A 15354-nucleotide genomic window follows, 5' to 3' on the forward strand; every position below is an offset into this window, starting at 1 on the left:
TGGCATATAAGGAAGAAACTAATTTTGAGTGGTATATAAGGGAACTGGTCAAATTCTAGTGGCATATAAGGGATTCTCTCTAAATATTATGCTTGCATGTTGAGTTCTAGGTGTTTAATTAATGAGCATTAGCTCTATAAAAAGAAGAGGTTCCCTCCCAATTTTTTTTTCTGAGCACATGCAGCCCTTCCATTGCTTATATGAGCACGCAATGTTCAGAATTCCATTTCTAAACATGAACAAAAGGAACACGTCAATCCTTGACATATAAAAATAGCAAATGGATTTTTTCATGAAAAAAACATTTTGCAGCCTTGTTTATAGCAAGAACGAGCATAATTAGCAGCATAGTGGCATAAACTCACCTATTTAAAGCTAATAGCACTTGTTTAGGTTCCTTAGCTTGCTATGTTTAGATTATACTAAGACTAGTAATCGTGCACGTGCAATGCACGTTTTCGACATATAAAAACACTAAAATATTATTGCATTTTCCTGTAATGTCACCCAAAACACACAAACATATTTTTAAGAACCGGTGATTGAAAAGGGGCACACTTGGTGCGGCGAGGGAATTTGTGATTGGAACTCATGATCCCAACATATTCACCCTGGTAAAATTTCACTAAATATTCTTTTGAGCTATTTTAAAAACAAAATTATTGTTTGTTCTTTGTATGTCTCTACCCTGCGACAATCAGTCGTTAAGATCATTTGAAAATTGGATGGGCTGAATAGTCGAGCTGTTTGAGCATGACACAAGCATACAACTCCAAGGTAGTATAACAGGGAATTGATCTAATCATACTGAAAGGGCCCGTGCTCGTTAGAAATATGAAGTCCAACAGATAAAAATGTAATATATGACCAATCACAGATATATATTTTTTAATTTTTTTGAACCTTTTCATTTTTAGTTTTAAAAATAAACCTTCCCAAAACTTATTTTTGAATATGAACATTTTTTCCACGAGCAAGTGCGGATGGTGTGACTATTGCAAGCGAGGCGAGGCGGAGTGGGCAAGAAGGTTCAGGTTTAGAAATAAGTATCGAGATGGTTTATTTTTAAATTTAAAATCCGCCGCTCACTGCCGGGCTGCCACCTCTCATAGCCATCCCTCTAAGCCCGGCCACCTCCCCCTTCTTCCCCTCCCACCTCCACCCCACCCCACTCCGGGACCCTAATTCGCCGGCGCCGGAGAAGAAGAGGAGGTCACCGGAGTTGTAGAAGAAGCACATGGAGCACGAATTGCGAAGCACATCCGGTGATTCAAAATTTGCAAGATTTGGGTATGCATTTTCTGTCGACAGATGCTTAGCAATTCCGTATAAATTATATCAACAGAACGTGTTGTCGAAGCCTAACAGGGCCATGGAACAAACTTGCTCCAAACTAAAACACGGTACAACTCACTGATGTTTTAAAACATACCAGCTTCCTTCCAAATGGAGATTCCATCCTTGATGTCAGCAAATAGTTGGGCTGCTGTGCTTCTCTTCTGATCAAAGATTCTTGCAGTACGTTCCCTTCCAAATGAGCCAATAGACCAACATAAACAAAGTATCAAACGGCTTCCTATAGCAAATTAAGAGGGAATTGAATACTTTGCTTCAGATAAGACCAATGATGTCATTCTACCACTCAGGATTCCGAGTGAATTTTACCGATCTACAAAACAAATTTTTAGAATAATTTATGAATTATATCAAACATCATTTCAGTTTTGTGGTAAGAAAATTATGCATAATCTAGAATCTCTGTTATACCTCACCATTAAAAATTCATTCTTTCTGATCTATAGGGAAGAACATTTTCAATTGCTGTAGTTGAATCTTGAATCATGTACAAAGGTAAATCAGATTGACATCTGCATATGTAATTCATTTAAATCAGAGTGCAAATGAAATAAAACCGCAGGAAACTTGGGATAGATTTGTTGCCACAGTGTCTGCACATACAACATTAAAACCATTCGATTCTGCATCAGTAAAAATATGCAACACATGCAATCAAATTTGGGAAGCAAAGAGTTGCACAGGTGGATTTGCAGATAATGGATGGACAAAATGTTTACCTGCTACTCAGTCATAAGCTTGTGGAATCAGCGAGTTGCATGGCACCTTGAGACCAGGTCTGTGTTAGCAGACCGATTACTCCTGTAGTTCAGGTTGAACAGAGAACACCACCAAAGGCAGCCGCATCGACAGTGTTACCTGCTGCACATCTTGGAAAACCAAATTTACGGTCATCAAATGGCACATGAAAATATGATGGCAAGAGCTCCCTCACATGGCTATATTCGGTGTATCATGGCAGCGAACTTGATTCTTGAAAAGTCATTATTTTTAATGGTATGAAATTAAGAGATAACTCGGAAAGAATTTTAATGTTACCAAATTAAGATATGATTCATACAAGAGAAGTGCTTCTATGCTCCTCAATAAAAAAACCTTCACAAAAATTAAAGCACATCAATGGTCTGGATTAAAAAGTGATTAACAGGGTAAACCTCATCAGCGAGGGGCAATTTCGTCCCGGAAGCAAAAGTTCATATCCATACCCACCCCATACCCAGCCGTCTCTCATCGATCGATTCGCGACGGCAATTCCCTCGCGACGCACCTGGAATGATATTCAGATAAGATCTGCATCATCTATGTCAAGCGGCCAAAAGGATTAGCTTTTGTAAAGGACGAAAATCACTGAATCAAAAAACAGGAGAATCGTTGGGATTTCTTTCTAGGTTTCACTAGGTACAAGAAGCGGGTATTCTACCATGCAGGAGTTTGAGTCATCATGGACGGCCGCCGCCGTAGAGGATGCGGCCATTCTCCATCTGCTCTGCCGCTTCCACACCACATTGCCCTTCGAGAACTGGTCCTATATCTCGTCATACTGTATAATCTGTCTCAACGCCGAGCGCAACAACGACAAGTCGACAATAGCCCTCACAGCTCGTCGCCCTCCCATTCCTCACACATGCCCGGCCGATCTGGTGATCTTCACCATCTAGCCCTGTTGCCGTGTCGACCTCCCAGATCGATGGATCGATCGGCCTGGGCTGGATGTGGGCTTTCACTTCCTGGTCGAAATTGCCCCTTGCTAATGACGGTTTACCCTAGTAATCACCTTTTAATCCGAACCATTGATGTGCTTTAATTCCCGTGCAGGTTTTTTTCAAGGAGCATAGAAGCACTTCTCAAAAGGATGACACTGCAAAAAAAAAAAAACATAAATCACGCCAGCTTACCTAGTAGTGTAGCCTGGCAACTTTTAGTTGCATACAAACACAACTGAAAACCTACCCAAGTCACATCATCTTGATTTTAGCTGCTACAAGTAATATCACGTAAGAATAATAAAACAGGAGAAATTAGAAAACATTAAATTTGGCTTGATGAAGCTATACTCCGCAACAGAAAATCACACAGGAATCGACATGAGGAACCGACACAAGATCTGAGTATATTTCATACAGAAAATCGAAGGGGGATTGGCAAGCAATTCAACAACCTGAAACAACTCGTCTCCATACCGATGGATGTTGTTTTGGACTTCTGGTATAAAATCTATAACATCCAAAACAAAATTAGTTAGTACTCCTCAGTGTTAACCAAGGGGAGAGAGGAACAAGCGACAATAGAGAGAGCAACGGGTTGTGTGGTAGAGTAGAAGGAGGTGAGCGGCAAGAGATGATGGGGATGGAGGGGATCGACGAAGGGATTGGCACAGCAGCGGATGAGGAGGACGTCGGCGCCGGTGGCGGCGGAAAGTCAGCTCCGGCCGTGGCGGATGGGGCCGAGGTCGGAACCGGCCGCGGCGGGGAAGAAGCAGCGGCTCCGGCGGCAGGGATGCGACAGCAGTCCACGCGGGGAAGACGCACCGGCTCCGGCGGCAGGGAAGAATCAGCAGCTCTGGCGGCGGCAGTCCACGCGGGGAGGATCTCTAGCGAGGATGCGGCGGCACGGCGGCAGAACATGCGGGGAGGAGGAGGAGCGAGCGAGGAGGAGAAGCGAAGTCTTCACGTGTGGAGCGATGTCTTCGCGGCTGGAGGAGGAGGAGCGAAGTATTCGGCGCGGATGGACGGTGCAGATTAATCCGGATGATTTCACCTGTAGGATTGGAGGGGGACAACTCCTCCTTTTTATATTAGTATAGAAGTATAGATACAGAAATATAGGTGCAACGATGATTCGAAAAAGCAAAATATGCCGATACGAAGTTAAATTAGCTACCAACACTAAATATGTAACTAATATGCTAAATAAATGCCATGTACATAGTTGAAAAAATTTAATATGCAAAATCACTTGGTTTTTTTTAATTTCTTTTTTCCTCTTGTTTTTTTCCCTATGATACATGGAAGGACTACATATGTACAAACATGATATCATGTTTAAGGTCTTGTTTGAATAATTTAAAAGTTCAAGTATAGAACAAAACTTACCGTGGCTATATATTCTATTTCTTCCTACTGCATTCATCCCAAAATATTGCTATTTAATATGTGATTAAACACTTTATAGCATGGAGTAATAATTTTGGACAGCTAAGAGCGAGTTTAATAGTATAGCCAACTATTGGCTTCAATTTATCTATAGCCAATCTAATAGCTTATTCATACAATAGTTATGTCAATGGGTGATACCCATAGACCAGATAAGTAGGGTACTGGGGTACGTTGGTACGAGGATCTACACGATACGACGTCAAGCAAGAAAAAATACAAGGATTATACTAGTTCAAGCCCCTTATCAGCTAATAGCTAGTCCAGTTTATATGGGATTAATATGGAAAACCACAGAATACAATAGGAGTAGGCAAATTCGGCTGTACCGACGAGATCATAGTCGATGGATTCGACGAGATTTTCTGGTGACTTGGCTTCACGTGCTCCGGCTTTGTAGGCTATGGTAGATGTGTTGGTGGTGAAATTCGATACCCGAAACCCCTCCCGAGGTGTCCCTTTTACACCGTGAATCATTTCCATGTAGAACTTGAAAATATCGGACCCCGTACGATATAGAAGACACCTTACCTCCTCCGAGTGGGACTTTGTTAGTCTCCCGACTCGTAAGGATATTTTCCATAATATTTGTTGAATTACCTTAGTGTATACGGAAGCAACCTGTGTACGCAAAGGTATATCATATTCGTATATTCTATAAGTCATAGGATAGGAGATATACCTTCTCCGTAACCATAACGAGTTACCTATAAACATATATTACACCATTAATATTTGGTCCCATCTATCATACACACACAATATATTGGAGTCCGTGCTGCAGCTTTCCTTCTCTCTCTTCTCTTCTCTTCTCTATTTCACATGTGCTTACAGCTAAGAGCAGGTACAATAGCATGCTATAAGCCAGCTGCAAATATATTTTAAGGAGATAAATGAGGTGAGAGAAGAGCAACGGGCTATAGATTTGTAGCAAGCTGTAGCACGGACTTTAAGACACTGTGTGTATGATAGGTGGGACCAGATATTAATAGTGTAGTATACAACTATTGTATGAATGAGCTACTAGATTGGCTATAGATGAATTAGAGCTAGCAGTTGGCTATACTATTAAACTTGCTCTAGTATTTTGGGTGAAGGAAGGAAAAGAAAGCACCGATTGACGTGGAAGGATGGGCCCGGGGTCAGCGGCGTCATCTCCGTCGCAACAGAATCAACGCGATCGCCCCCGCCCAGGCCGCTCGTCTTCTCTACTTGCAGGCTGCAGGCTGCTACTACTACTTCACTTCGGTATGGAGTCTGGAGTCTGGACGTTTCGCCTTCTCCGCGCCGCCCGCTCGATCGATCGCCATGGAGGAGAAGGGGATGGGGAAGCAGCGGTGGGAGAAGATGCTCCTCCAGGCCGCCTTCGACGGCAACCTTCGCCTCCTCAGGAGTCAGTACCCACCCAACCCTCTCTCTCCCTCCTAGGGTTTCCCCCCATTAATTCCTATTTTCTTCCCCCTTCTTATCGCTGGGCGTAGAGATGGCGCGCGGGCTGGTCACGACGGGGCGCGGCCGCGGCGAGGCGGACGTCCTGGCGGCCGTGGCGGACGGCGGCAGCGGGAGCCGCGCGCTGCACCTGGCGGCCACCGAGGGGAGGATGGACGTCCTCACGTACCTCGTCGAGGACCTCCGCCTCGACGTCAACCAAACCAACGACAGAGGTTCTGATCTCTGATCCCCTTCCATTCGCTCTAATGTACGAATCGTTCACTTATCCTGGATGCTCCTACCCGGGGAAACGGAAGAGATCGATATGCGTGTCCATATAGTTTAATATTCCTCACCTGCGACAGTTGGTTTCATGCTGGTTACGGACTATATGAGCTTGTGGTGTTATTTGCACGCTTGTGCAACTTTTGATGCTGTGCAATGCAATGTATGCATTTTAAATTTATACTTCAGGTTCTAGCTTGAATTGCTGCGGAATATCAAATGATTATTACTATATCAACTATAGCAGTGCCTCCCCCATTGTGTTTATATCTAGAGCTGGACCCAAATTTATATATATCCTAATGGAATTTGAATTTGATTCCAAACAATAATACCAATGCATTCTATCGGGTTGTGCTTTTTCAAAAAGGGGTCATGTTCATTTTCTATGTGCATCAAATCCATATTTTAATATGAGATCACACACCAATCCACTGTGCTTTTATACTATTAAAGACGAGACGATATTTAATTTAGCAGAATGATTTTATCAAGAAAGAAAGGTCCCACCAAACAATTACCAAAGGAACTGACTCTTGGGCAGCGGCGACGGTTTCTATTATTATATTCTGACTAAGAATTGAACTGGAATTTCCAATCTGATTCTTGCTGTCCTCGAAACTCCCATGTCATAGGAATTGAATTCCAATTCCATGATTCTAGAGCAAATTCATGGGTGCCAAACGGGGTGCAATATCATTAATTATGGCCAATGTCATTGGCATATAAATGTTTTTTTTCCCGTATTTTATTGCACAAAATTTCTGCATTACTAGTTGGACACTTTAGTTCTTTTCAAATCAGTGGTATTACATTAGGATCACTGAAGATAAATCCACATTTTTGTTGTTTTAACAGCAATAACTGCAGATATATTTTACCTTGTGGAGCAGGAGCCTTTGTAGTTTGCATTGTTGAAGGCAAGAATGGTATATGACCATATGAGTTCCCTAAGCTCTTAATATTCACTACCTTTTCTTATCAGGTGAAACTCCACTATTCCTTTCTGCGTTTTTTGGGAGAACTGCATCTACAAGATATCTGCTTGATCATGGTGCTGATCCAATGATTGTTGGTAAATCAGGATCACCTCTTCATGCGGCTGCCGGGAAAGGTATCTCTCTCACACTACGCATGTTTTGAAAAATATGTTTGATATATATGTGTAAATACTTTGTCACTTTAGATTAACCATCGGTTAATTTGTTCTATTATCTACTCTATTAGTTTTCCTGAGCAGGACCAGGGATTGCAATTTATTTCTGAAATTTCGCCCCCCCCCCCCAGCCGCAAGCACATATCTTGCCTGAAATTTTCGGCATTTTGCAATTTTTTTGTGAATTTGGTCAATTTATTCAAATTCATTCAAAATTTGTCAAATTTTCTAATAATTCCGGCCAAAAAAATTCGGTACTTTTTCTAGTAAATCACAAAAATTTGTCAACACTAGGAAATTTTCTAATAATGTCGTGAATTTCAGACCGACACCCCCCCCCCCCCCCCCCCCCCGCATGCGCGCGCGCGCGTGCTCGGCAAAAAACATTTCGAAACTGAAAATCCTCAGCAAGGCTCCAGAATTTGCACCGTTTCAGTCAAAATTTGAGCAAGTATTTGAACATAATAAATGCTGCAGGCTGTCAATTCTAGCGTTAAAGACATAATTAGTTGAGCAGCAGCCAAATGAAACTGGAGAATGCTATCTTTCTTTTTTTGTCCTGAGAACTCAATGGAAGGTCGAGATGACCCAACTTAGTTTATATATACTTCTAAAGAGGTAGCACTACGGAGACAAAAGCCCAAGACCGGACGAGATTACAACTTAAAAGAGATGGGGAAGTGAAATAAGTACAATAAAGTTATGTTACAATCTGGTGTCATAACTTAATGAAGTTATGCAGATCTCCAATGGCACATACTGATGTGCCAATAACTCAATCCTTTGCCAATGATTTAAAAATCAACTCACACATTATACAATCCAGAAAACATCTTTTATGGTAAAGGGTAGGGGACTGCGAGCACCAAACACCAACCCCTTTTTTCAGGCAGTGGGGATATATTTTTTCCTAGTGTTGTATAGACATATGTGCTCCTAACATGACGGATGTCTCTCATGCCTATAACAATTACAAAGAACTCAAATAACCAACCAGCCATTTTAAAAATGTAATCCCTATTTACTGGTTACCAAGTGGTTTATGGTTGGTAAACTGAACCCTGATCCTGAGTCTATTTTGAATATTTTCCTTGAATACAGGGGAATTGATTTGAATCAAATGTGACATTTCTTAGGCCTGCATCATATGCTTCTGCAGATACTATAAACATTTTGTTGCAATTTAGTTTTTTTTTTTATTTAACAAATGTTCTCTTCCAGGACACTGTGAAATAGTAGAATTGCTGCTGTCAAGAGGAATTGGTATTGTTTTTGATTCTCTCTATGGGACCCCATTGCATACGGCTGCTGCTCATGGTCAATGTAGCACCATGAAGATATTATTGGACCATCATGCAAATGTAATATTTTCTTCATTTTATTTGTTCCTTTCTTAGGTGTATAACAGAAAACTTATATGTTTTTGCCTTTGGTACATGTGGTCCATCTATATCAACACTTGATTATAACTGGTTTGAATGAAATAAAGATGCCTATTTGCTCAGAATTTATGTAAATGCTGTCTAATTTCTTTGCAAGCATGCATATGATTGATAGTTCTCTATTGATCCTTATTTCCATCATTTTACTTCCAACAGCCTGATAAGGTTTTCAATCTTGATGATACCCCATTGAATATGGCTATATCTTCTAAATCATTGGAATGCGTCAAACTGCTCATCCAAGTCAGTGCCCCTTTCTTGATACGGATATTCTTATAGTTGTATTTGGAAGCTCCATTTTCATTCCATGGACATTTTCTCTGGATAGCATCTGAAACACAAACTGAACTGATCAAATAATAATTCATTTATACAGGCTGGGGCTGATGTGAACTTTAGAGACTCCAATGGTGCTACTTATGTTATGATGGCAGCAAATTATGGTTTTTCTGGCATCATGAAATGCCTATTAGATGCTGGTGCTAATCCTAATATTCCGGACCAAGTGAGTTATACTATTTCCTTCATTTTTCAGTTGCCATGAGCTATTAATGCGAGATTGGACATTTCTTAGCAAAATCCAAATACTGACGGGAATCAACTGAAAATCTTATCGGCACTCACTGGGTCCTCAGTAGTCTCCAGTCTGTTCCTCCATCCCACCAAACCAAGGTTATTAGACTAGGCGTCCAGTATTCCACTCCACCAGACCAGCCCCAATCCCTCATGTTTCGCATCCCCGTGCCTCAGGACATTGAGGTTATGAAGAGGTGAGGTTCAAGGCCTGAGGAGAAGCAACTTGAGTTTGCTGCATCCCCGGCCAAAATGCCTCAAGGATCCCATTTAAATTCCCAAGGCTTATGGTTCTCGTAGTAGGGGTCTGTTGATATGAATTGATGTGTGCCTTGTCTGGTGCATGTGGTTCTATACAGTAATTTGTCCTAAAAAAGAAAGACTACCAGATTGAAACACCCCGAGAATTTCGGTGCATAAATTCCTGAAAAAGACTAACAAAATTATTTTGGTAAATTCGGTGTGGCTTCTATTTTTCTAACTGATTTTTTTGTTGGCAATGTTGGTGTTGTCGATTAAAATCTTGACAATAGAAAACTTGTTTACCTAGGTTCTATTTGTCTGTGTTACCTTCTGAGGTCTAGTCAGACAAGAGATGATTTATATAAAGGTTCGAGCCCTCAGGCCTCCCTAGACTGTTGCTTTATTGATATATGGACAAAAGAGGTGTATGTGTCTATCCTAAGCTTATTTGTTATACTCCGGTGGCTCTTGGCAGGTCGATGGATTGATGTTAGCGGGGCTTGGTTGGCGTCGTGGTTTAAGTTGATTGTTGTTCTGTAGGGTTATTCCTTGGCAGAATAAGGGATTGATCTTGGTAGGGCTTGGTTGGCGTCATGGCTTGAGTTGATTGTTGTTCTATTGGTTTCCTCGTCTGCACCCCTCCTGGGGCCGAGTATTTATACTCGTAGGTCTCGTTTCCTAGGACTTGTAGAGGTGTTTTTGGTACCAGTAGTTTTAGTGGAGTCCTTGTCGAGTCTAAGTAGGTCTCCCGCAGCCTTCCCAAAGTAGGTCTATTTGACGTTTCCTAAGTCTCAGGGGTGTGCCATAATTTTTACACCGACAGTTGGAAAACTAAGTTTTCTATGTGGTGGAAAAACTGAACTGAAGAAACCAAGTGGTGAACGAGTGTATCAGTGATTCCAGAAATAGATACTTTGCATCAGGAGGAAACACATTGTCTTGATAAAGTGTAATGTACAGTGTGGTATGTTTTACATTGTGTATATTGTATAGAGATGGTAATGATATTATTATTTCTTCCTACTGTGCGCTTCCTTGAGTGTAACTTTCAAGGCTTCATGTGCAAGAATATGCTTGTGTGATGGGTTTCATGTGGTGCCCAAGATGGTGGGTTAGCTTGGAGGCATTGTGGCGTAGTGTTTCTTGTCTTCTTGGCTGTCGTATTGTTGATGTTTGGCATTTTCACAATGACACCACCTCTATGGCTCCCAACGTTTTACTAATTTTCTATGGTGCATTGTGCTTCTGCTCATGTGCACTTGTCTTGGGTTGGGTTTGACTTGCTGGTGGTTGCCGTCGGTGTTTTCGGTGCTGGCATAGTTGTTGGTGTTTGAAACTTCGGATGTTTGCATCAAGTTTGGCATGAGCCCGCCATTTTAATGCATGCATCATGGCTGGCTGCTTGTAGCTTTGTGTTTTTGAGGTTTTTGTTTTCTTTTCTTGGTTTGGTACCTTAAATGCCTTCAAGCTGGTGTTGGTACCACGGTGTTCCCTGCAGGGGTTGGTCTCTCTCTTTGTATTGTTTTCTCCTGTTTTATTAATATAACTGGAAGGCCTGCTACTTTTTTATTAAAAAAACTATCCGTGTCGTAAAATTAATGTTTCTTGAGAAAGTAGTCAAATTGGATTTGACTAAGGTGAAGGGCATGTATGCTAATTGCATTGCTTCAAACTATCACTAGAACATGCATGTACTAGAAAGATTGGTGATGAGTTAGCTGTAGAAAGCTATGATGGCAATGGGTAATCCAAATAGAAATTTCTAGCTATGCCCTCCATTTCATATTATAAGTCGCTTTGACAATTTTCCTAACCAAACTTCAAGTTTGAACTAGTTTATGGACAAAATTAGCAACATCTACAATACCAAATTAGTTTCGTTAAAACTAACATTTAATATATTTTTGATAATATGTTTATTTTGTATTTGATATGTTGTTATATTTTCCTATAAAGTTGGTAACTTTTTTAAGTTTGGCTAGGAAAAAGTCAAAGCGACTTATAATATGAAAAGGAGTGAATGTCGATCCTATGAGGGAAAGGAGTGAATGTTGATCCTAGGAGTGAAAAGGAATGAATGTCGATCCTACGAGTTTGACTAGGAAAAAAGTCAACTTTTTTCGCCGGACCGAACGAATGAGTCCATCTATTTGGTCTGTTTGCTGCTTTGAGTGAATGTCGATCCTGGTGTTGGAGCCAACAAATAGATCCAAATTGTCCGTAGCCTGATCAAACAAGCTAAATCCTACTTCCACAAGTACAGTTTTGTGCCCTCCCATGTATAATTGTGGTCTTTCATCATACCAACATGTCCTTGCTTTCTGTGTGTGTCTGATGATTTAACCTATGCTCTCTCTTTTTTCTTTTTCTTTTCTTTTTGCGAGGAAACCTAATGCTTTCTGTGCGTGTGTGACGTTACCTGTCTTGTATAGTTGTACTGGGATACTGCAACCATTGGGTTGAAATATTTCTAATTTGGTTCAAATTCTTTGCAATTTTATATTTGGCATTTGTACTAGTCATGATATATTATGAAAGAACTTTTTTTTTCATCTTGCAGTTTGGTGTTTTTCCAATTGAAGTTGCTGCTCTCCAAGTCCATAGGGAAATTGTTGAGATGTTATTTCCTTTGACTTCACCAATTTCAACGGTGCCAGATTGGAGTATTGATGGAATCTTTGCCCATGCAAAAAACTTTGGTTCGAAGCCATTGGTATCTTTTTTTTTTCCATCCTTGTATTTCCATAATGTTATTCTCCAACTTTATTACTCTCGATCATTTATTTTGTAATTGCTCCTGATGTTCACAAGGACTTGGACTTGAAGATATGATGGTGCCATTTTTTTACTTCACCTTTTTTTTTGCAAAAAAAAATGTTTTCCTTGATCAAGAACAGCTACTTGTATATTAGGGGCCAAAGTTGTTGAAGTTTTAACATGCGTAATCTAAAGCAACATCCATATATACTGAAACTGCCGAAGTAGTTTTCTGAATGCATCTTCATGTCAGCATTAAATGTACTGCTGCTCTAACAATAAGTTTGTTCTCAGCCTGAAGATCTTTGTGTAAAGAAAATAGCTCAAATGAAAGTAGAAGGTAAAGAGGCTTTCAAGAGAAAGGATTATTTACTTGCGGCACAACTCTATACAAGTGTAAGGCATTGCAGAACATCTTTATGTCTTGAAATGGATTGTTAATTTGTATGGAGATGACTTGTATCAATATTATAGCTCTGTTGACTATTTACAAAAAGTTATTGTATATAAAGATAATTTGTTGATTTCTTTGTACCAAGTAAATTGTCTTTAAATCACACCTATTAATTGAAGGTTCTTTCTGGCCAATGTCATGTGCCTTGCATCTGGTAGGATTTGTTCCGCTGTCTGTTGGATGAAACTTGGGTGGATTTGAGGCATGGGGGTATTCTGATGTTTTTTTTTTTTGTCTGACAAACAAGAACAGATGTAGATTATCTCTAAAAAAATGAATATACTTTTTTTAATTTGTTGGTCATATTGAAAAGATATATTGCATGAATGAACTAAATGTGTTTTTGTCAGGACAAATATCTGGGTAGGAAAAAAAAGGGTGAGCCTGAATTGGAAAGTGGAGTCGTTTAAGAGAGAAATATACCCACATGCTGGTCAGCTTGTATAGTGCTGGTAGTCATGGGCTGTATCATCATCCCCTGACTCATTGCAAACATTATAGCTCTCTTATGACTGTAGCTTTACTGAGTAAAATTTTGGTGTCCGGGTGAACCTGAGCCTGCGTTAGAAAATACATCACGATGCGGTGTTTCAAAAAATACGATAACATTATGCATGCAACAGAAAGAAGTTATGCAAACCTGCAAACACTTGAGATGAAGAAGATAAACAAGTCATCTATCTGACACTGTTCATAATTACTGGCAGTACTACTGTTTTTTAGTATTAATATTGGCGATGATTTTAAAAATGATTTTTGGAAGGCTTTCAGAGCTTCATTTGTGTGATGTTTTTTTGGTTATTGCTGAAAGCTGTGTACCTGGTGTAATGTAGGCACTGGGACTTGGACCTAGTCCTGATGATTCTGCAACTCTGCTGGCAAATAGGAGTCTCTGCTGGTTGCGCTTGGAAAATGGAAAACAAGCTCTTGCTGATGCTAATATGTGCAGAATGTTCCGGCCTCATTGGATAAAAGCCTGCTATCGGCAAGGAGCAGCTTTCATGCTTCTTAAGGTTTTTTTAGGGAATAATTAAGTTATTAAAGAACATATTACTCACAAATTTTTTTGATCATAAAATTGATTAGTTGTTGCTCTGTGCATATAGGAATATGGTAATGCTTGTGATGCCTTTTCAGATGGCTTGAAGCTGGACCCAGCAAATGTTGATATTGAGAATGCTCTAAGGTACCTGGTCTTTATTTTCGTTGTGGCAAGTCTCGTTACCCTTCACTGTGATGGGTTGAGTAAAGGAATATTTGCTGCTTCTATGAATAGTAAATGTTACATCCTTTTGGAATGCTAGTATTTCGTCTGCTTGTTGCTTGCCTTGTTATTATGAAGTGATAGTTCCTTAATACTCCATGAAACATTGCCCGCACAAAGCTGGAAAAGCTGTCTATAAATTATGCTGTCTAATGCTTACCCTGAAAACATTTTCTTTATTGTAGGGCAGCGCTTCAGGCCGTGAAGAATGACCGGTGCGTTAAGAATAATCAGTGACTTGGCTTATATTGTCAGTAGAAGTTGAGCTTCTGCTCTGTTGCTAGTTCCAGTACATCTTTTTGCCACGAAAACTCTTGTGCTTTTGTGAATTAAAGTTGGCACGGAAACTGGAGTGTTATTTACCCATTTTAATATTTTTTACGCCTATCCACTTGTAGCTTAGTTTGTAAGTGTGGCAGCTTAGTTGGGGTGGTAGTCATTGTTCTTCCTGCCTGCTTAAATAGCTCTGCGTGACATGCCCACATCATCTGATGGATTTGTGGCGTCCTTGCTGTAAATTGGACATGCAAATCCTGTTTATAAGGGGCTCTAACTCACTGATTCTAACTCCTAACTCTGACTTCAGTGGGAACTAGCTCCTGTGCGATATGGAGTTTGCCTGATAGTGTTTGGCTAGTAAGATCAGCTCTAGAAATCCTACAAGAGAGGATATTAGGAGGATGGATAGAACTACTACTGGAGTTAATTTTTAAAATCATGAACTTTTAGGCTATGTATGATCACTATGTGGAATTTGGTGGTGTGCTATCCGGTGTTTGGAGAAGCCATTAGTGTCGCCCTTAGTTATTTGTTGGCGTCGGTGTTGTGATAGTAGGTTGCCGGTAGTTATTTGTCGGCGTTGGTGTTGTGGTAGTAGGTTGCCGGTGATGGGATCAGCAGTGACAGGAACACGGTGGTGTTGCATTGGCGATGGAAATTCGCCCTTTGTTCCCTTTAAGCACGCCTTAGGATTGGTAGTCTTGGGGTTTTGGGAATGGTTTAGCGTACGTGAGTTGTCGCTCCTGCATGGGTTAAGCCTAACCAGTCCAATCTTAGTAAAATAGTAAACCAAAGTAATGTGTTATAGCAGTCAACATAATGCTTCTATGACAACAATACCTATAGTCATCATAATACCTTGGTAGGAATTAACTTACTTTTATTGGGTGTTAATTAATTCTTATGCCCCTATATCTAGGATTTTGTTAAAGGCATTACTTTTCATATGCACCGGCTAGCAA

At 40.4% G+C, this 15354-nt stretch overlaps 1 protein-coding gene across 3 annotated transcripts; it reads left to right on the forward strand.

Moving 5' to 3' along the window:
- The first annotated feature begins 5739 nt into the window (after positions 1–5739).
- Positions 5740–14656, forward strand: LOC127785336 (uncharacterized). Of its 3 annotated transcripts, none has more exons than XM_052312770.1 (11): positions 5740–5901; positions 5990–6172; positions 7210–7338; positions 8602–8741; positions 8979–9065; positions 9199–9327; positions 12199–12351; positions 12690–12791; positions 13683–13862; positions 13956–14035; positions 14304–14656. In XM_052312770.1, exons 1-11 carry the CDS (start codon positions 5817–5819, stop codon positions 14323–14325), a joined length of 1290 nt encoding a protein of 429 aa, XP_052168730.1. In that variant the 5' UTR covers positions 5740–5816; the 3' UTR covers positions 14326–14656. The 3 variants fall into 3 exon arrangements, with proteins under 3 accessions (XP_052168730.1, XP_052168731.1, XP_052168728.1); XM_052312771.1 differs by having other exon boundaries at positions 13987–14035; positions 14299–14656; XM_052312768.1 differs by having other exon boundaries at positions 5741–5901; positions 14299–14656.
- Positions 14657–15354: the final 698 nt, after the last annotated feature.

This window comes from Oryza glaberrima, chromosome 9 (assembly GCF_000147395.1).
Source record: "Oryza glaberrima chromosome 9, OglaRS2, whole genome shotgun sequence".
Lineage (NCBI taxonomy): Eukaryota > Viridiplantae > Streptophyta > Magnoliopsida > Poales > Poaceae > Oryza > Oryza glaberrima.